Genomic DNA, 19,780 nt, shown 5'->3' with positions numbered 1-19,780 from the left:
GGCCCAGGAGCGGGTCTGCGGGATGACTAAACAAACAAGATCCATGGGGGTCCATCAACGGCGACAGCTAAATGGAGCCTCCACGTTCGGAGGCAGTATACCCCGCTGCATGCCAGGGGCCGGGAGCGAGGCGGAGAGAGCTGCTGCCTCCGTGCCCTGCAGACGGGTGGACGGGGGAAGCACCCGGCTGGAAGGGAGCAGGCCCCGGGACCGGCGGACCTTTGGCCTGAGGGGCTCTTGTACGCGCTCCCCCTTTCGCGCCCCCCCCGGCTCCCCCTCCTCCGCCCCGGCTGACTCGGGAACCGACCTCGCAGCGGAGGCGGGGAGCGGAGGCGGGGGGCGGGCGGCCTTTCGAAGGGTCCTTCCCGGCTTCTTTCGGCACCGCAGCGGCTCCCGCAGCTCCTGCTGGTCCCGGAAACTGCCGGTAGGAGCCGCGCACGCAGCGCACACACCCCGCCCCCGAGCCCCCCCGCCCCAAACCCGGGTGCACCGCCGGCCGGAAGCCGCCCGGTCCTGTTAGGTGTCCGTTCGGGAACGGCGAGCTGCCGCGCGGAAGTTCCGGCCTCAGGGAGTTCCCGCGCCGTTGCCATGGCGACGGCATCCGCTCCTGCGCTGCGGCGCGAAGGAAGAGGTCAGAAAAAGCGGGGCGAGGAGGGGGAGGGATGAGCTGGGGGGGGGGAAAGAGTGCGTGGAAAAAACCATGGGGTTTTAGTCAACTAACTTTTACTCAGAGTAGACCTATGTCGTTAATTGTTAATGGCTCTATTCTGAGTAAAAGAATGCTAAAAACATTCTTGTTCAGGCCTGCCTACCCACATGCTTAGAAAGTTGGGGTGATTTTAATCTCGTAAAACATACAAAAGTTAAAATACAGTACTCAAAAGTATGGTTGTGAATTTTCCCTCAAAATTATTGTTTTATCTCTTTATATTTTTCAGAATCAAGCGGGGTATAAATTTTATGAAATAAAAAAAAAGTTGCTTGAATACAAACCCTGTAGTTTTGCTATCAGGCAGGCAGGATAATCTGAGTGTCCAGAAAATTATTTGGTGGTTATATTTTATTTTATTTTTATTTATTTATTTAGCACCAGCCACATACCCACTGGCACATTTACAAAGAACAAAGAAAGGGACAGGCCTCTGCCTCAAAAGGGACTCATTGTCAAGATATGGGCACAAGGCATGGATAAAATGGGAGAAGACTTCATTTCAGTTAGACTTCCTCACAGTGGGGAACATGTCAAAGGCTTCATGGAGAGGTTGGCACTTGGCAGTCTTGGCAGCAGTGGCGTAGCGTGGGGGGTGCAGGGGGGGCCGGCCGCACCAGGCGCAACATCTGGGGGTTAGGGTTAGGGGGCGCAAATCCACGGGTTAGGGGTCGCAAATTACTTGCCTTGCCCCGGGTGCTGACAACCCACGCTACGCCACTGCTTAGCAGAACACAGGAGTAGCCTTTAACAGCATGGTGCTCCCAAATGTTTTGTACCCCAAATCCCATCATTCCAGGTGATTCCAAGTCACACTGGCTGAGGCTGATCAGGGTTTTGGTCCAACATCTGGAAGGTGCCAAGTTTGGGAGAAGGCTGTACAAGAGGGGTACAAATACCAAAAAAACAACAACAACCAAATAGATTTGGTACATCTTGAATGAGATTGACAAATGCATGTACTTCATTTCTTTGGGAAAACCCCAAAAAGGAAAAACTCCCTGGGTATAGCGCACATGCATCCCCTGGAATCTTGCACAGCTCAGGGAGAGAGGGGTGACATCTAACAGTATCTTTGAACCAAACTAGAAAGGAGATAAATTACTTGGGCAAAAGGATTATATTTTGAAACTTTTTACAGATTTTGTGGAATACAGAGAACATTAGATGTTCATATTGGGTAAGTTCCACCCAATTGTTTATGAGCAACAGGAGATAATATTTTGATATCTTCCCTTTTTATCTGACTTCTTCAAACACATGTTGTTATGCCAGTAGTGTAATCAAATATTCGTGGGTCACATTTTGAGAAAGTTATGTTGGAACTTTGTAATCCTATGTGCACTAACTGAACTCAGTGGGACTTTCTTCTGGATGAACATGCACAGATTCACACTGTGAGTGTAGTAATTCTGGTGATACAAGGTTTTTCAGAAGTAGTTTTCCTGCATTCTTTCTTACTCCCAGGAGTCACAGGAAAACCTAGTAGTGGACATGAAAGATGGGAAGCATATTAGTTTTCAGCCACAAATCTGGATGGAAAATGTGTGACTAGAATGAGGAAAAGTAAAAATGTGATCCTGGGTGGGTGAGCTGATAGCTGTTAGGATGGATTTCTTTCTTATTATCTTTCTTCCAACATCCCCTAGTCAAAAAGAAAGGATACTTAGAGACCTAACAACCTTTTGATTTGTCCTTGACCAAATAGTATGAATTTCCTGCAAACAAAAATTAGGTTCCATTTTGTTCCTTTTCAGGCTTATTCCAGGAAAATGGAATCAACAGAGGAGATAGTAGACTCGGCAAACAAAAGTGAGCACGAGAACTTGGGGCCTCAAGAGGAACCAAAGCCTTTCAATCCTCTCCTGAGAGCTTGTCTAACTGGTGACACAGAGGGAGTACAACAGATTTTTGAGGACCTGGAAGATCCTGATCATGAAAAAGCCAACCAGCTTTTAATGGAAAAGGATATTGTGGGCAGAGGCCTGCTGTATGCAACCTGTATGGCTGGGCAGAGCGACGTTATCCGGACACTGGCAAGATACGGGGTTGATCTGAAGGATAAGACGGCCCGAGGTACATAACTGACCAGTTATGCAAAAAATGTACTCCCCATTTTTTTTACTAGTTTGCCTGCTCATACTTTTTTCTCTGTAGTTGGGGAAAAAAGCCCTCTTTACCTGGTTGTCTGAGGGCGATCCTTCCTCTCTGCAGAACACCATGCAAGCAGTTCATAACAAGTCTGTTTTTCCATAAAATGCCCTATAAAGCATTATCAGAACATTACAGTTTTCACCTGGAATACATTGGACAGGTGTACCTATATTTATTATTTACAAAATTTGCACCATCTGTTTAGCAGGCAAAAGTTGGGTTTTCTTTTAAAATCTATAATATTATTGACAGGACAATGGGAAACATTTTTGAAGAGATCACTTAGAACAGACTACAATTAAAAAAAAAGGATGTATAACATACATTGTATCTTGAGCACAAAATCCCTTTTTGTACCAGAACCTTAAGTAGACACTAGTTGCTTGTCTGTTTGTAAATGAATGCTGATAACCCGCTTTTAAAAATAATAATAAATGAATGGTTTGAATCCCAAGATTGAGATGCTAAAGGTACATTCTGGTTAAAATATTGGCTTCCAAGTGGCTGGATATGTTTGGTTGTTTTGTGAATGAAGAGAGAGAGAGAGAGAATGTTATAAACGGGTATTCTATATACAACTACACATTCTAATTTGGCTCACTCTCTCAGGTTATACACTCCTTCACTGTGCTGCAGCCTGGGGACAACTAGAGACTTTGAAAACTCTTATAGAACTGGAAGCTGACATTTATGCAACCACCTCCCGGGGTGAAAAGGCTAGAGATATTGCCTGCCGATATGAGCAGACAGAATGTGTTGCATTCTTGGATTGGGCAGGTAAGAGCGGTGACACCTAAGCTTCTTTGAGATGTGGATCTGATCTTACTCATGATAAGACCATAATTCTAGACAGGTGTAAATGAATATGATATGAACTGCATGAAGATCCTTTGGACTGATTCAGTGCTGAATTTTGGTCAGAAAAACGTAGCTTTGCCTCTCATCTCGGTCACCAAGATTGGGTGGCATCCTGATCTCCAAGCCTTAGATCCCCATCCATACAACAATGCTCTCAGTCTTGTTTTTCAACTACCCTGTCTGGTTTGGTGCCCAACTGCCACCTAGTGATCTTCCTTCAGTGAGATCAGTTCTGCAAAAATTCACAGCCTAGAAAGGCAGCTCCTAACAATGGATTCTGTTATGCTTCTTCTCACTACAGGCTCATCACCTGTTATTTGAAGAATAGCATAAAAGACACTTAACAAATAAAATTTGCTGTCAAATATCAGTCAGTTGTAACCAAAGAAAACAGTGTCATTCTTGCACACAGTCTCATAGTGGTTTACAGTAATCCCTCATCGTACGTAGGGGTTTGGTTCCAAAAATTGCACATACAGTGGTGCCTCGCAAAACGAAAAGAATCCGTTCTGTGATTCTCTTCGTCTAGCGGTTTTTTCGTCTTGCGAAGCAAGCCCATTGAAGGATTAGCGGATTAGCGCTATTATCGCTATTAGCGGCTTTTAGCGTCTTATCTGCTGATCAGATCAGCTGATAAGCAGCTTAGGGCTTAGAAAAAGGGGGGGGGAGGGGAAAAAACCAGCAGGAACTCGCAAGACATTGTCGTCTTGCGAAGCAAGCCCATAGGAGATTCGTTTTGCGAAGCACCTCCAAAACGGAAAACTCTTTCGTCTAGCGAGTTTTCCGTCTTGCAAGGCATTCATCTTGCGGGGCACCACTGTATAAGCAAAAATTGTGTATAATCAAATCCTTGGAACTGCTCCGCAGCTAGTGAGTGAAGGGGAGAGAAAGAGCACCCCCAGTATCACCAGAGCCAGTCAGCTGAGTGCACCTTGCCAGTGGTGGACAGCATTGTTATGGCGGCCCCTGCATTGCGGTGACCAGTGCAACCAAACCAGTCACACTACCTTAAAACTGCCTCAGACCTTTCCCAGCAAGCAACTTTAGAAGGCTAGTGGTGCTTGTGCAAGATCTTACAGGAACTCAGATTGTCCCACAAAATCTTGCAGGAGTATCCCAGAACCTTCCAGAGCCAGCATGCTGCACAGGCCTTGCCCAGCAAGCAAGGTGAAGAACTTAAAAGCTCTTTATGTGTTGGGCAGCCCTGATTGGACCCAGCATGAAAAGAGCTTTTAAGCTCTCTGCCTTGACTTGTACAATTTCAACTATCCCACCTTCAAGCCATGTATGGTTGAAATCATGCGAGTCAAATGCGCTTGAACTGAGGGATTATCATGGCCTCGTGACCAGCCTTGAATGTACCATGATCAGCAGGCGCTTCTGAAAACGAGTGCCAACACAGTGCAAGTTACTGTGTCCAACTTTTTAACTGACCCCTGTTCCTATGCCTTTAATAGCAGCTTCATCTGCAGATATTAGTATGTGATAATGCTTAACTGTATGCTGTAAAACACTTTAATTGCTGATTTTCATAGAAAAAGAAAAGTCAGAAGATGAGACACTAAACTGATTTTTTCTGTAGGATGCTAGGTATCCTAAAAGCAAGAAAGCTGTGTATAAAAAGCTCCATGGTCTTTATCAGGGCATAGCTAGTCTGGTGCTGGTATGCATGGGAGAGGTTTTATGGTGCAGCAGCATTTAAGCACGTTGCACCATATATCTGATGTTGTTGTAACAAGCACCCATTTCCAAGACACAGTCCTATGCCAAAATGTTGGCAGCCTGGACAGGCCTTTGTTGGTTAAAAGTGTGGGTGCCTGAGTGTTTCTGTGTCTTTCCGAGAGTACTGTGGCATTTGTATTGTTTCGAAGGCACTTGGGTGGCAATGTCTTGCTGTTGCCATCCTCCCATTGGCTTCCACCACGCCTGGTTGCAGAGGGGGAAGTGTCCTGCAGCAGTGCTGTAATGGACACTAGCAGTGGTGTGTGATGAATTTTTTGTGGGGAACAGTTAGGGCCAGAGGCACCAGCTTGCCAGGGCAGTTGGGGGCTGGTGTCATGCCCATGAGCATTGTGCCTCCTTCCCTAAGCTGGGCAGAAGCTTCCTAGGCTTTGGGAAGGAGGCCCCAGGCCTCTGACAGGATGTGGCGCTCTGCTGCCTCCTTCCTAAAGCTAGGCAGACTTTGGGAAGGTGGCAGGAGGGCTCTTGGACCCGTAGGAGCATTGCACCTCTCTTCCTAAGCCAGGCAGAAGCTTCCCGGGCTTTGGGAAGCAGGCACTAGGGAAACATTTAGGGGATTAGCCTAGTCTCCCTAGTCCAATGACTGCACATCACTGGACACGAGTGGCGTGCCTATTAGTAGTGCAACAGTCTGAGCTTTTTCAATGCATTTAATTTCTTATTTTTATGTTATTCTGTACTGGGGTTCATTAGAAGGGAGGGGGCTCCTCCTCTTCCCCTTCCCTGTAATTCTATGAGTATATTTGCATAGTACAGGTCAGATGGCTATCTCTGATATAGGTATGAAAACTAGCCACCTGAGCTGCACTTGATGGGTCCACCTCAGATGCCAAAATGTCTTGGGTCCAAAATGGTACCTCCTACCCCACCAGGGAAGATCTGCATGAGACCTACAGGTATAGGGCAGTATACAAATTTAATTAATGAATGAAGGAGAAGGAGAAGAAGAAACAAGGGTGAAGAAAGATAAACATCAATATTTATTATGGTTTTCGAACAGTTCCGGAAGTCGAACGGACTCCTGGAACACATTCTGTTTGAGAACCAAGGTATGACTGTATGTGTATTTTAAAATGTGAATAGTCACATAACACTTTTTAAAAATATTATTGATTTTGAATATAGATTTTACATTTTAATGCAAAACAAATATCCCCCTACCCTTCCTCCTACTCAGTTCCTGCCAATGTTTGACTCGAATGCTAAAACAATTTACTTTGCTTAAAACTATCTGTAATACCAACCTAGTTCCTTAAAAAAAACTTTCTTTATTTGGAATCAGACAGCGGGGTGGGTGCCTGAATGTTTTTGCAAACCCAAGGATCATGTTCTCCTGGCTGGACATTCAGAGTACTATACAGGCCAGTGTATAGTTTACAATGGAACATAGGTGTGAGTCCTAGTGATTCAGACCAAAGGCCTGTCTGGTCCAACGGTGGCTAGCCATTGTAGAATGGGCATACCTAGACATTGGTGAAGTGGCACCCACCAAGGCGGCAATCCCAGTGGGGAGTGAAAATCGTGCCACAGGTGAGTGTGCGCACAGGCAGGAAGGGCCTGTGAATCCACCTTTTCTCCTCCCAGCTTTAGCTGTGCCCAACTTGGCTGGAGCCATAGCCAAGGCTTCCCTATGGATCATCGCTCTCACCAGCTCCCTGCCTCAGGCAGCAGGAGGAGCAGGCATTTGTCTTCAGCATGGCCGTCTTTGCAGTAATAGTGGTCCCCAACACATTACAGTTGGGGCATGAGGGGAGGAGGAAGAGGCGAAAGAAGGAAATCTGAGGAACTTGCCCTGCTGAAGTGAAAGGGTGATGGAGCCGTGAGGGGAGGTGGGAAAGCTGGGTTGCTCTTTGCCCCTAGTAGAGATGGACAGACCAATAATAATACTTTATTATTTGTGCCCCAGCCATTCTGGGCTGTTTCCAACATATATAAAAACATAATAAAACATTAAACCTTAAAAAGCTTCCCTATACAGGGCTGCCTTTAGGTGTTTTCTAAAGGTTATAGTGTTACTCATCTCCTTGACTTCTGATGGGAGGACGTTCCACAGGGCAGGCACCACTACTGAGAAGCTCCTCTGGCCGGATCACTTCTCGCAGTGAGGGAACCGCCAGAAGCCCCTTGGTGTGTGACAGGGCTCTCTGGCACTGCTTGCAACACCTGGGAAAATGGAACCTCTCCCCCCTCCAACCCCCATGTGCAGTGGCTGGCTTTGGCTTAAAGCAGTGCCCTTTGCAATGCCAATATTTGGTGCCCCTAATAGTGCAACCGTGTATATGCCTGCTCAGAAGTCTCTTTTGAATTCAGTGAGACACTTCCTAGGCCAGGAGCTCTGTCTCGCTCACCCCATAGTCAATTTGTTTGTTGGCTTCCACAGTTTCTCCCAGCTTTCCAGGCACCGATACAGCTCTTTGCAAAGGGCACAAGGGAGCCTAGGTATGCCTCTGAGAACGGGAGAAAGGTCAAGGTCAAGAACTTGCTCCATTGTGATGAGGTCACGAAGCTACCTTGTTAATTATAGTATCTTGCCCACCTGAAGACATGACTGAACAGGGGATACCTCAAATCTAAATAGTTAAATTGAGTTGAAAACCAGCTGTGGTCACTGGCAAGGATTCCATGTTTAGTTCTTAGCTGAGTCAGGATGATGTTCTACATGGTGTTTGTGGGATACATTTGATTGCATTTACTGTATTTGGTTTGGTTTGTGTTCTGCGTTGCGTTGGCTTCCCAGGAAGAGTTTGTGTGGATTGGGATGGCATACACACACACTGCGACGATGAGTACTCTTCTATATCATTTCTGTAGGGAGTGTGCATGGCAGCCTCAGTGACTAAAGGGAAGAGATGTTCCTCAACAAGGGCTGCAAAAAGGGTTATTGCTGACTGACCATGCAATGGGTGGCAGGCACAGCTGTTCCAAGGAAAGGGAGGGACGTTGAAGAGGAAACCAAATATATCAGACCAGGTTTTGCTTGGTTGCCGAGGGATCTTTTCATGCCCTGATGTCTTACACTGTTCTGTCAGGTGAGTTCAAGCTCACGTAAACTTGAGCCTCTGCCATTGCATCTCTTGTCCACCCTCCACTTTCCTTGGAGTCACCTGCCTGTTTGCCTGCTTTTTAGGTTTCATGCATTATGACCCTTTTTGCCCATCATTCCAGAGCATAGGCTATATCAGGATAGCAATGGAAGGGAAATCCTTTTTGTTTGCTGCTGCCATAGAAATGCTACCTTAGTGGTAAGGCTAGCTATGAAATATATTGAGGTGGGCTGGTATTTAATTGCTAACATAGTATTTTTGTTACCAGTGAAAAAGGAATCTTCTGACAGACAAATGTAGCATTGTTTATCCTAATTGTGCAAAACTGAAGTTGCTTAATACAGCAGGGTCATATGGAAGAATCACAGCATATCAGATACAGGCTTTAATTTTTGGGTAGATTTTTTTTTAAATAAATGTTTAATAGCCTTTCATTTGGGCCTCTTTCACCTCAATCATCCACAAGATTCTACATTAAATTCTTCTCAAAAAGGTTGATCAAGCATGTTGAGATTTTCGCCATTTATTGTGTTACCCTGTTGACTTAAGTGTATGATTGGAAAGATTGTGAAAGGAAGAGCTGAACATAGCAGGGAAGAACCTGGGCTTTAGGTTTCATGCATTATGTGTCTCCACTGGAGCTGTGGTTGTGGGGACAAATTGGAAAGAACTGTTCGTCTTCATCAAATTCATCTGCTTTGCTCTTTCTGCTTAATTTGCGGTATTTGACTTCTTTCTTGTAACGGTGAGCAACATGCTTCATGTATTTCATCATCTTGGAGGTGTTGGCCACCAGCCTGTAGAGCATTTTGTCCATGTTGTGGGTGTATTCATCATTCACTTTGGTAGCAACTGGAAATGCAGGTGCTTGGACAATTGTCCTACAGGGCTGAGAAAAATGGAAAAACAGGGAGTAATACTTTGCATCGAAAGCCATTTACAAGTTAAATAGTGTTGCCATCTCTTTCACTGACCCTGCTATTATGCCTTTTAAGAGGAATTTGATGTCTGAAATCCCTGTACTCCTGGTCTTAGACTGCTGTTCTGGATTTGACCCTGTGGCATAAAAAACAACATCCCTTTGGCTTTATGGTAGTACAGTGGTACCTCTGGTTACGTACTTAATTCGTTCCGGAGGTCCGCTCTTAACCTGAAACTGTTCTTAACCTGAAGCACCACTTTAGCTAATGGGGCCTCCCACTGCCGCTACAGCGCCGGAGCATGATTTCTGTTCTTAGCCTGAAGCAAAGTTCTTAACCTGAAGTAATATTTCTGGGTTAGCGGAGTCTGTAACCTGAAGCGTATGTAACCTGAAGCGTATGTAACCCGAGGTACCACTATATGCTCATTGATCTTCTATCTGCTGTTCTGTGAAAGCTGAGCTTATTAGATAGCGAGATCACTTGATTCTTTAACATATAAGTAGGTATAAGTAGGTAAAAGTATAAATTAGGCACATACTTAGCCAGTTCACTGTAGTTAGAGTCCCAGGTGGTTCAGTTGTTCAAAATTTAGTTTTTTGTGTACAAAGTACACATTGGGCATATCTACACACCAGACTATACATGGTTTTGTCCTTGCAAAGAATTAGTGAAATCACAGTTCTGAGAGTGCTAGGGATCTCTCACAGAATTGTCAGCTCATATTACAACTTCCAGGGTTCTGTAGAGGAAATTGATGTTAAATAAAACCAGTAGATTTATAGTGTGGCTGTGCTCACCTTGTCCTGACACGTGTTACTTAGGAAGTACTTCTGACTGGGATCAGCATTAAGACTCATGGTTTGTTTTTTTACATATATTTTTCTATTAAACTGGAATCTGAGTTAAAGGTCAGAAATTAAAGCCAGACAATGTGCTAATTGAGAACATCTTACCATTGTGGGTTTCGCCAGTGTCAATTTCAGTTTCAGTTTGGTAAACAGGTAGTGGACAGCTAAACCACTCACTATGAGGAATGCTACTTTACAACCAGCATACACAACTTCTAGAGACTCTTTGGATAGTCCTAAGCCAGTAAAACAATGGCATACTTGACACATTGAATCACGAAAACAGTTAGATTGCTGTTTAGTCGCCAGTAGTTCCAGATCCTGTAGAGTCATTTCCCAAGCAACTCTTGTCCAAGCTGGTCGTTCACAAAAGCCAATAACATCTTGAAACAATAAGACTGTCCAAAGGAGAGAAACCTGACAAGGACCTTGAGAAAACATTCTGTGAAATTTTCAGCAAGAAATGTCTTCTGCTAATTGATGTTCCCTGTGTAGGAATCGTAGCAAATAACTAAGTTCATATTCATTGTCTAAAAAAAGATTTAAATAAATCAAATAAATCCTTCCATCATGACCAAGCTCTCAGCCTGAGCACTGGAGAGATTTGAATGCAGGGAATATAATCAACCCATCAGCTGGGGAAGGGTTCTGTGATGTCATAAAGGGGGATCCTGATCTTTATATATGAAAGCTTCTATGATGTCATTATGATTGCAAGATTTTTCTCAGTAGCACTTTTCTCAGTGCAAAGTATGGAGAGTTTATAAAACTGGGAATTTTCAAAAGCTTACTTTACATTTGTCAGATAATTCAGAGGGACATGGGTAGCGCTGTGGTCTGAGCCTCTTGGGCTTGCTGATTGGAAGGTTGGCAGTTTGAATGTGTGCGATGGGGTGACCTCCCATTGCTCTGTCCCAGCTTCTGCCAACCTAGAAGTACGAAAGTAGATAAATAGGTATTGCTGTGGCAGGAAGGGAAATGGCGTTTCCATGCGCTCTGGCACTCATCATGGTGTTCTGTTGCACCACATGACCCGGAAAGGTGTCTGTGGACAAACAGCAGCTCCCTTGGCCTGAAAAGCAAGATGAGCGCCACATCCCATAATCACCTTTGACTGGACTTAACCGTCCAGGGGTCCTTTACCTTTTACCTTTACATAATATAATAGTACAATTGGCTTATGAATTCTGGAGGATGTATGCAATTGCAAGGTGAAGAGATACTACATAGTCATTTGGATGAGTCTTATTACTCCTGAATGAGATCCAACATAGCAAGGTAGCTTCTCCTTCCTTTCCTCCCTTCACCTTGGCAATCTCTGCACACCCTGAAAATCTGTTCCACAGGGCTGGGGAACACTCTAGAGCAGTGGTGGCGAACCTCTGGCACGCCTGCCAGAGGGGGCACTCAGAGCCCTCTCTGTGGGCACGCGTGTCGTCCCCCCAAGCAGGGCCATAGCTAGGAGCTGAAACTGGCACTCCAGCACTACAGGAGACTTCTGGCCGCTTCCAGTATGGTCCCAGCACTGCTAGGGCACCATTTTCACCCTCGCGGCTGCACGGGGGCGGGAGGGCTTGTGCCAGGAAACTGCCACTCCATCCAAAGCCTGCACCACCGCTACTCAAGTCACCGATCAAGCCCATCTGCCATTGCAACCAAACCTGACGGCCGCCTCTGAGCTGGCTCCGCCTCCCCACCATCAAGCTCGGTTGCGCCCAACCCGCCTTCCTGCTCTGCTCTCGGGCGCATTTAGAGCTGTGGTAACCCTGGCAAGCGGCTGAGCCGGTGCTGACTTTTGATGCGCCAGGGCCTCCCGCCAGTCTGTTGTTCCTAGTCGGAAGTAAGCTGCCTTGAGTTCAGCAAGGTTAGACAAATTATCAGCATGCGTACAACAGCAAAAATCACATTAATTGTTCAAAAGCATGCGAAATGCAAACCTTTACCTTTCAAAAAAAAAAGTTGTTTGTATCATTGAAAGCTCTGCTATTGTGTTTTTCATTTAAGACAAAAGATGTTAATGTATGAGTTGTTTTTTCTAAACTAAAATCTCAGTTTTCAGGTTAAATTGCCATGTTGGCACTTTGCGATAAATAAGTGGGTTTTGGGCTGCAGTTTGGGCACTCAGCTTCACCATCCCTGCTCTAGAGCAAATTATGGGGGCATTTGAGGGGCTGTAGGGGGAAGAGGAGAAACTAGAAGTCCCGTTGTACAAGCTGATTTTTGTTACACAACATATTGGAAGTCAGTCAATGCAGTAACATAGAAGCATTTTAAAATAATATTAGACAAGGCATCTCATAGATAACAAAAAAAGCATGGCCTAGAATGAAAATTTATTAAAAGTTGTTCATTTTTTCTGTACGGTTAAAGACTTATCTCAGTTTTGTTAAGTGTTAAATAATTAGTGTACTGGGTTTTGAAGCAAAATGAGATTGTTTTAGTAATCAACATTACAGAAAATTGACTTTATTTAAATTCTACTCTTATCAATGTCTTTAAAAATTCAAGATTATGCAAATATAAACTAAGACTCCATGGTGAATGGTAGAGAGACCCTGGCTGAATTCAGCTTTAAACCAAGACACAAATGACCCTTGTGCCCCCCATGTAGCGACAGTACTTTGCTCATCACAAGTGAGAGTTAATGGCTTCTGAGGAAGTTGGAATATGAAGCTGAATTCAAAGGATGGCTTCATATCTTGGTTTGGTCCAAAGCAATTAACCAAAGTTTCCCAGTTCAGACATAACAGGAAATTATCATTAACAGAGGATTTCCTGGTTTGTTCGCCGGAGCACATGGACAGAGGAGTGAAGCATACTGGGGGACTTGCATGCGGGGGCCAAGACTCATTCACATGATGGCTTATTGAGCGAATTATGATCATCTGAAAGTGGCCACGCTGTGTGTGTTTCAGTGCTCTGTACATCCTGGGGGTACTTATAGGAAGAGAGTTGAAGGGTGTCCAGGACTCATAATCTAAGGCCTCCTTTGCCTAGCTTCTCTTTGGTGTGCCTTGTCTTGCAAGTTCATTTCCATAGGAAGCCAGAGGTTACAAAGTATGTATTTATACTGTATAGGAGAGATACAATAACATCACAACTCACAAAAGGGCATTCAGTTCCCATTTCAGATTGAACTGAAGACCTAGTCAGGGTGGGCAACCTCAGGGCCACGGGTCTAACGCCATCCTCCAGGTCTGTCTGTCTGGCTCTTGGAACGCTCTCCAGACCACACCCCCTCCCTTGCCAACAGAAGAAGAAGAAGAGGAGTTTGGATTTGATATCCCGCCTTTCACTCCCCTTCAGGAGTCTCAAAGCGGCTCACATTCTCCTTTCCCTTCCTCCCCCACAACAAACACTCTGTGAGGTGAGTGGGGCTGAGAGACTTCAAAGAAGTGTGACCGGCCCAAGGTCACCCAGCAGCTGCATGTGGAGGAGCAGGGAAGCGAACCCAGTTTCCTAGATTAGGAGACTACCGCTCTTAACCACTACACCACACTGGCTCTAGGCAGGTAAAGGGCATTATCACCTCCACCAATAGGCCTAATCCACCACTTGCCCCTTGAGTGCATTGAACTGTGATATTGCATCTTACCTGCCTGGATGGAGAGATAAGTATGTGGAAACCTCTAGATTTGAAAAGGCTTGAATGTAGCCTGTTCTGGAGAGATTACACAAGAGTCTCTGGAGGCCTCTGCACCCTCTTGCAAGACCTCACTGCAATCACAACTGTGCACCCCTGGTGAGCAAGGGTTTGGCAGGGGCAGCAAGGGGGCGCGGGTGACACACGTGCAGGGTGGCACCTTCCCATTTTGCCTCAGGCGGCAAACCAGATAGGCCACCCCTGGACTAAGGTCACCCAGAAAACTCCATGACGCAATGGGTATTTGAACCCTGCTCTCCTAGGAGTCAGTCTGATACTCCAAACACAAGGCCACCACACTTGCAGTCCCACGGAAGACACAGGCAGTTCAGGAAAGCCCCTTTCCTAATACGTATCCCCAATGGGTCTATTTTACAAGAATTTGGCTGTTATATGCAATACTATTGCCAATATAAAAGTACAATGAAACAGTTATTAGAAAAAGGATTAAAAAAAATTATATACAGTACTCTCCTTATCTAGTAGTCAGAACATCAGGGCAGAGTCTACCTGAAACAGAACTTTATACTTATCCATTACCATATCCAAAGTAAAAGTACCACGTCCAATTATGCTTTTTAAAACATTAAAAAGCATTTCAGCTATCATAACTCATATTAAAAGAAAACAGAGAATGGTGAACGAACCATGTTTACAGTCACTCACCTTGCTATGAAGTTGAGGTAATTCACAAACCCTGAATAATCAAGAATCCCTGCCTTCTATTCATTTTATCCATTGAGATCAACAGGACTGGACAAAAAAAGAAATTGATGAGTGACCACAAAGGTTCCTAAAAGTTAGATTACAACACCTAAGAATTTGAAATGCTTTACCTATTCTATACCAAAACAGCACCTGCAGAATAGAATTCTAGCACTTTTTCAGCCCTGGAAAAATCAAGGTTTCCCAAAAATTGGGCTAGGGACAGATCCTCATTAGGACAAACTTGACAGGTGGTTGGGGTCACATGTGATTAGGGTATCACATGACTAACAGGTAGGCTGTCCCACCCACCTGTTAAAATCCCTTCCACAGGTATGTAAGTCTCTCAATGCTCTGCCTTTAAATAATCAATACCATTGGTTTAAAAAGGCTGAAAAGCAGGGACTAAATCTTGCTGCCTAGGTTGTGTGGTCCTGTTCCCTACTGGGAACAGGGTATGCCACCAGTGCAGAATTAACCTCTGTTCCCTCCTTCCATCAGCAGTGATGTCAGCTGATAGTGGGTGGGCATGGTCTGGGGGAAATGACCTCACTGGGCCCCCTGGTGGGCCAAGATTGGCCTGCAGGCTGTAAATTCCACTTTCCTACCCAAAAATGTATCAGATAACCTCCATGGGATGCTGAAACTGGGCACCAACAGAGTGAATCTCAGATTCCCAAAGAGATTGACGTGTGCAGGCCATCTAAAGTAGCAACCCTATCCACTGATTTCTGGAAGCAAGACCCGTTTGATTTAATGGAACTTAGTTCTGCGTAGGCATGTAAAGGATTATGCAGCCAATCACTGCAGAAGTTTGGGAAGCTGTCAGAGAAGGCAAATCTTCTAAAAGCCCAGGATCCAAATTGATGCATCCTCGAAGGCCAAAAAATAAAGTAACTAAATAAATCCCACGGTACTCAGCGCCTCCTTGGTCCGATGCAGCCGCACTGTATCCCCCCCGCCCTCAGCCGCTGCAAGTCCACCTTCCAGCTTGGTCACCCAAACTCCATTTTCTCCACCTCAAACCACCTGACATATTCTAGGGTCCATTCACCTTCCCCCCTCTGGCCCAGGAGCGGGTCTGCGGGATGACTAAACAAACAAGATCCATGGGGGTCCATCAACGGCGACAGCTAAATGGAGCCTCCACGTTCGGAGGCAGTATACCCCGCTGCATGCCAGGGGCCGGGAGCGAGGCGGAGAGAGCTGCTGCCTCCGTGCCCGGCAGACGGGTGGACGGGGGAAGCACCCGGCTGGAAGGGAGCAGGCCCCGGGACCGGCGGACCTTTGGCCTGAGGGGCTCTTGTACGCGCTCCCCCTCCTCGCAAACGCCCCCCCCGGCTCCCCCTCCTCCGCCCCGGCTGACTCGGGAACCGACCTCGCAGCGGAGGCGGGGAGCGGAGGCGGGGGGCGGGCGGCCTTTCGAAGGGTCCTTCCCGGCTTCTTTCGGCACCGCAGCGGCTCCCGCAGCTCCTGCTGGTCCCGGAAACTGCCGGTAGGAGCCGCGCACGCAGCGCACACACCCCGCCCCCGAGCCCCCCCGCCCCAAACCCGGGTGCACCGCCGGCCGGAAGCCGCCCGGTCCTGTTAGGTGTCCGTTCGGGAACGGCGAGCTGCCGCGCGGAAGTTCCGGCCTCAGGGAGTTCCCGCGCCGTTGCCATGGCGACGGCATCCGCTCCTGCGCTGCGGCGCGAAGGAAGAGGTCAGAAAAAGCGGGGCGAGGAGGGGGAGGGATGAGCTGGGGGGGGGGAAGAGTGCGTGGAAAAAACCATGGGGTTTTAGTCAACTAACTTTTACTCAGAGTAGACCTATGTCGTTAATTGTTAATGGCTCTATTCTGAGTAAAAGAATGCTAAAAACATTCTTGTTCAGGCCTGCCTACCCACATGCTTAGAAAGTTGGGGTGATTTTAATCTCGTAAAACATACAAAAGTTAAAATACAGTACTCAAAAGTATGGTTGTGAATTTTCCCTCAAAATTATTGTTTTATCTCTTTATATTTTTCAGAATCAAGCGGGGTATAAATTTTATGAAATAAAAAAAAAGTTGCTTGAATACGAACCCTGTAGTTTTGCTATCAGGCAGGCAGGATAATCTGAGTGTCCAGAAAATTATTTGGTGGTTATATTTTATTTTATTTTTATTTATTTATTTAGCACCAGCCACATACCCACTGGCACATTTACAAAGAACAAAGAAAGGGACAGGCCTCTGCCTCAAAAGGGATTCATTGTCAAGATATGGGCACAAGGCATGGATAAAATGGGAGAAGACTTCATTTCAGTTAGACTTCCTCACAGTGGGGAACATGTCAAAGGCTTCATGGAGAGGTTGGCACTTGGCAGTCTTAGCAGCAGTGGCGTAGCGTGGGGGGTGCAGGGGGGGCCGGCCGCACCAGGCGCAACATCTGGGGGTTAGGGTTAGGGGGCGCAAATCCACGGGTTAGGGGTCGCAAATTACTTGCCTTGCCCCGGGTGCTGACAACCCACGCTACGCCACTGCTTAGCAGAACACAGGAGTAGCCTTTAACAGCATGGTGCTCCCAAATGTTTTGTACCCCAAATCCCATCATTCCAGGTGATTCCAAGTCACACTGGCTGAGGCTGATCAGGGTTTTGGTCCAACATCTGGAAGGTGCCAAGTTTGGGAGAAGGCTGTACAAGAGGGGTACAAATACCAAAAAAACAACAACAACCAAATAGATTTGGTACATCTTGAATGAGATTGACAAATGCATGTACTGTACTTCATTTCTTTGGGAAAACCCCAAAAAGGAAAAACTCCCTGGGTATAGCGCACATGCATCCCCTGGAATCTTGCACAGCTCAGGGAGAGAGGGGTGACATCTAACAGTATCTTTGAACCAAACTAGAAAGGAGATAAATTACTTGGGCAAAAGGATTATATTTTGAAACTTTTTACAGATTTTGTGGAATACAGAGAACATTAGATGTTCATATTGGGTAAGTTCCACCCAATTGTTTATGAGCAACAGGAGATAATATTTTGATATCTTCCCTTTTTATCTGACTTCTTCAAACACATGTTGTTATGCCAGTAGTGCAGTGTTTCCCAACCTTTTTTGGGCAAAGGCACACTTGTTTCATGAAAAAAATCTCGAGGCACACCACCATGCCAGATGGGGAAAGGTCACTTTTTACTTATGTAAAAAATAAAATAAAAAAATAGTAACAGCATAGAAGGTAATGGTTAGGCTAGCATCCCTCTTCCAAATATGCTAGGTTTTTATTTGCAGGGACTGTTCTACATGGGAAAGCATTCAGCACTGTCATTCTCCCATCTGCCATCTGAATTGGTACTATTCTGGGTCAACTTACTCTGCTGCATGTGTAGATGAAAATGGCACCAAGTGTGGGGGAGGGGGCAGAACAGGTTTCAGATACAGGATATTAAGCATACACGTACTTCAGATTGAACTGGTTGCTTGCTTTGCAAGTTTTCATTTCCCAAATGACTGCCTTGGCAAGCGCAATACCTACCAGGCTCAACACCGGTCTCACGCTGCCGCTTCCCGCGCTCTCAAGGACCCGGGAGGAGGAAGGCGTGAAGGGAATCCCGAAGGCGCGAAAACCTCACGCATGCGCAGGCCTTCCGCCTGCGACAGCCCAGTAGGCTGGCCGAAGCGAGCGGCGATGGGATGTGGGAGGGAGCTCGCTCGCCGCCCCGCGTGTGCCTATGTGGGGCACGTTACAGCCCGGTGACGTCAGCGCCACGCAGGCAGCCAGGCAGGCAGACAGCGAGAGCCCCGCGCTGGGCGGCCTCTCCTCGCCGCCACCGCCCCGCCTCTCGCCGCCCGACTCGCCCGCCTCCCTCCCACGGCACACCAGGCAACGTCTCGCGGCACACTAGTGTGCCGCGGAACACCGGTTGGGAAACACTGCAGTAGTGTAATCAAATATTCGTGGGTCACATTTTGAGAAAGTTATGTTGGAACTTTGTAATCCTATGTGCACTAACTGAACTCAGTGGGACTTTCTTCTGGATGAACATGCACAGATTCACACTGTGAGTGTAGTAATTCTGGTGATACAAGGTTTTTCAGAAGTAGTTTTCCTGCATTCTTTCTTACTCCCAGGAGTCACAGGAAAACCTAGTAGTGGACATGAAAGATGGGAAGCATATTAGTTTTCAGCCACAAATCTGGATGGAAAATGTGTGACTAGAATGAGGAAAAGTAAAAATGTGATCCTGGGTGGGTGAGCTGATAGCTGTTAGGATGGATTTCTTTCTTATTATCTTTCTTCCAACATCCCCTAGTCAAAAAGAAAGGATACTTAGAGACCTAACAACCTTTTGATTTGTCCTTGACCAAATAGTATGAATTTCCTGCAAACAAAAATTAGGTTCCATTTTGTTCCTTTTCAGGCTTATTCCAGGAAAATGGAATCAACAGAGGAGATAGTAGACTCGGCAAACAAAAGTGAGCACGAGAACTTGGGGCCTCAAGAGGAACCAAAGCCTTTCAATCCTCTCCTGAGAGCTTGTCTAACTGGTGACACAGAGGGAGTACAACAGATTTTTGAGGACCTGGAAGATCCTGATCATGAAAAAGCCAACCAGCTTTTAATGGAAAAGGATATTGTGGGCAGAGGCCTGCTGTATGCAACCTGTATGGCTGGGCAGAGCGACGTTATCCGGACACTGGCAAGATACGGGGTTGATCTGAAGGATAAGACGGCCCGAGGTACATAACTGACCAGTTATGCAAAAAATGTACTCCACAATTTTTTTACTAGTTTGCCTGCTCATACTTTTTTCTCTGTAGTTGGGAAAAAAGCCCTCTTTACCTGGTTGTCTGAGGGCGATCCTTCCTCTCTGCAGAACACCATGCAAGCAGTTCATAACAAGTCTGTTTTTCCATAAAATGCCCTATAAAGCATTATCAGAACATAACAGTTTTCACCTGGAATACATTGGACAGATGTACCTATATTTATTATTTACAAAATTTGCACCATCTGTTTAGCAGGCAAAAGTTGGGTATTCTTTTAAAATCTATAATATTGACAGGACAATGGGAAACATTTTTTAAGAGATCACTAAGAACAGACTACAATTTAAAAAAGGATCTTGTAGTGTGATCTACAATTTAAAAAAGGATCATTGTATCTTGAGCACAAGATCCCTTTTGTAC

At 45.9% G+C, this 19,780-nt stretch overlaps 3 protein-coding genes across 7 annotated transcripts in view; 2 read left to right on the top strand and 1 right to left on the bottom strand.

The window, feature by feature from the left end:
* Positions 1–51: 51 nt before the first annotated feature.
* Positions 52–8,458, top strand: LOC310709862 (ankyrin repeat domain-containing protein 45-like). The gene is made up of 4 exons (XM_083509906.1): positions 52–424; positions 2,467–2,785; positions 3,473–3,640; positions 8,273–8,458. The coding sequence occupies exons 1-4, from the start codon at positions 110–112 to the stop codon at positions 8,299–8,301; spliced, it is 831 nt and encodes a 276-aa protein (XP_083366032.1). The 5' UTR covers positions 52–109; the 3' UTR covers positions 8,302–8,458.
* A 554-nt stretch (positions 8,459–9,012) lies between these two features.
* LOC310709864 (uncharacterized protein) lies at positions 9,013–10,800 on the bottom strand. Its single transcript, XM_083509908.1, has 2 exons — positions 10,382–10,800; positions 9,013–9,394 (listed from the first exon to the last, which is right to left on the bottom strand). Exons 1-2 carry the CDS (start codon positions 10,715–10,717, stop codon positions 9,128–9,130), a joined length of 603 nt encoding a protein of 200 aa, XP_083366034.1. The 5' UTR covers positions 10,718–10,800; the 3' UTR covers positions 9,013–9,127.
* Positions 10,801–16,036: 5,236 nt separating this feature from the next.
* The window catches only part of LOC310708616 (ankyrin repeat domain-containing protein 45-like), a 26,144-nt gene continuing 22,400 nt past the window's right edge, over positions 16,037–19,780 (top strand). The window contains exons 1-2 of one of the 5 annotated variants that reach the window (XM_083507239.1): positions 16,037–16,119; positions 19,012–19,330. In XM_083507239.1, the coding sequence (XP_083363365.1) occupies positions 19,027–19,330 (304 nt within the window). In that variant the 5' untranslated portion in view covers positions 16,037–16,119; positions 19,012–19,026. Of the gene's footprint in view, positions 16,120–16,933; positions 16,956–18,546; positions 18,652–18,797; positions 18,821–19,011; positions 19,331–19,780 lie in introns of those variants that run through there. The other 4 variants (XM_083507238.1, XM_083507236.1, XM_083507240.1 and 1 more) reach the window with 4 other exon arrangements.

Source organism: Podarcis liolepis, assembly GCF_965112155.1.
Source record: "Podarcis liolepis genome assembly, chromosome: 6".
In the NCBI taxonomy this organism is placed as follows: Eukaryota; Metazoa; Chordata; class Lepidosauria; order Squamata; family Lacertidae; genus Podarcis; species Podarcis liolepis.
This window is presented reverse-complemented; position numbering and strand designations above follow the sequence as displayed.

What these genes read in the sequence shown, in the direction of transcription:
- LOC310709864 (XM_083509908.1), bottom strand. Translation starts at nt 10,717, where the DNA reads ATGTTTTCTCAAGGTCCTTGTCAGGTTTCTCTCCTTTGGACAGTCTTA. An exon ending in CACTGGCGAAACCCACAATG is followed by an intron (nt 9,395 to 10,381) that starts GTAAGATGTTCT and finishes CATTTTTCTCAG; the next exon opens with CCCTGTAGGACAATTGTCCA.
- LOC310709862 (XM_083509906.1), top strand. Translation starts at nt 110, where the DNA reads ATGCCAGGGGCCGGGAGCGAGGCGGAGAGAGCTGCTGCCTCCGTGCCC. An exon ending in GAAGGATAAGACGGCCCGAG is followed by an intron (nt 2,786 to 3,472) that starts GTACATAACTGA and finishes TCACTCTCTCAG; the next exon opens with GTTATACACTCCTTCACTGT. An exon ending in TGCATTCTTGGATTGGGCAG is followed by an intron (nt 3,641 to 8,272) that starts GTAAGAGCGGTG and finishes TCATTTCTGTAG; the next exon opens with GGAGTGTGCATGGCAGCCTC.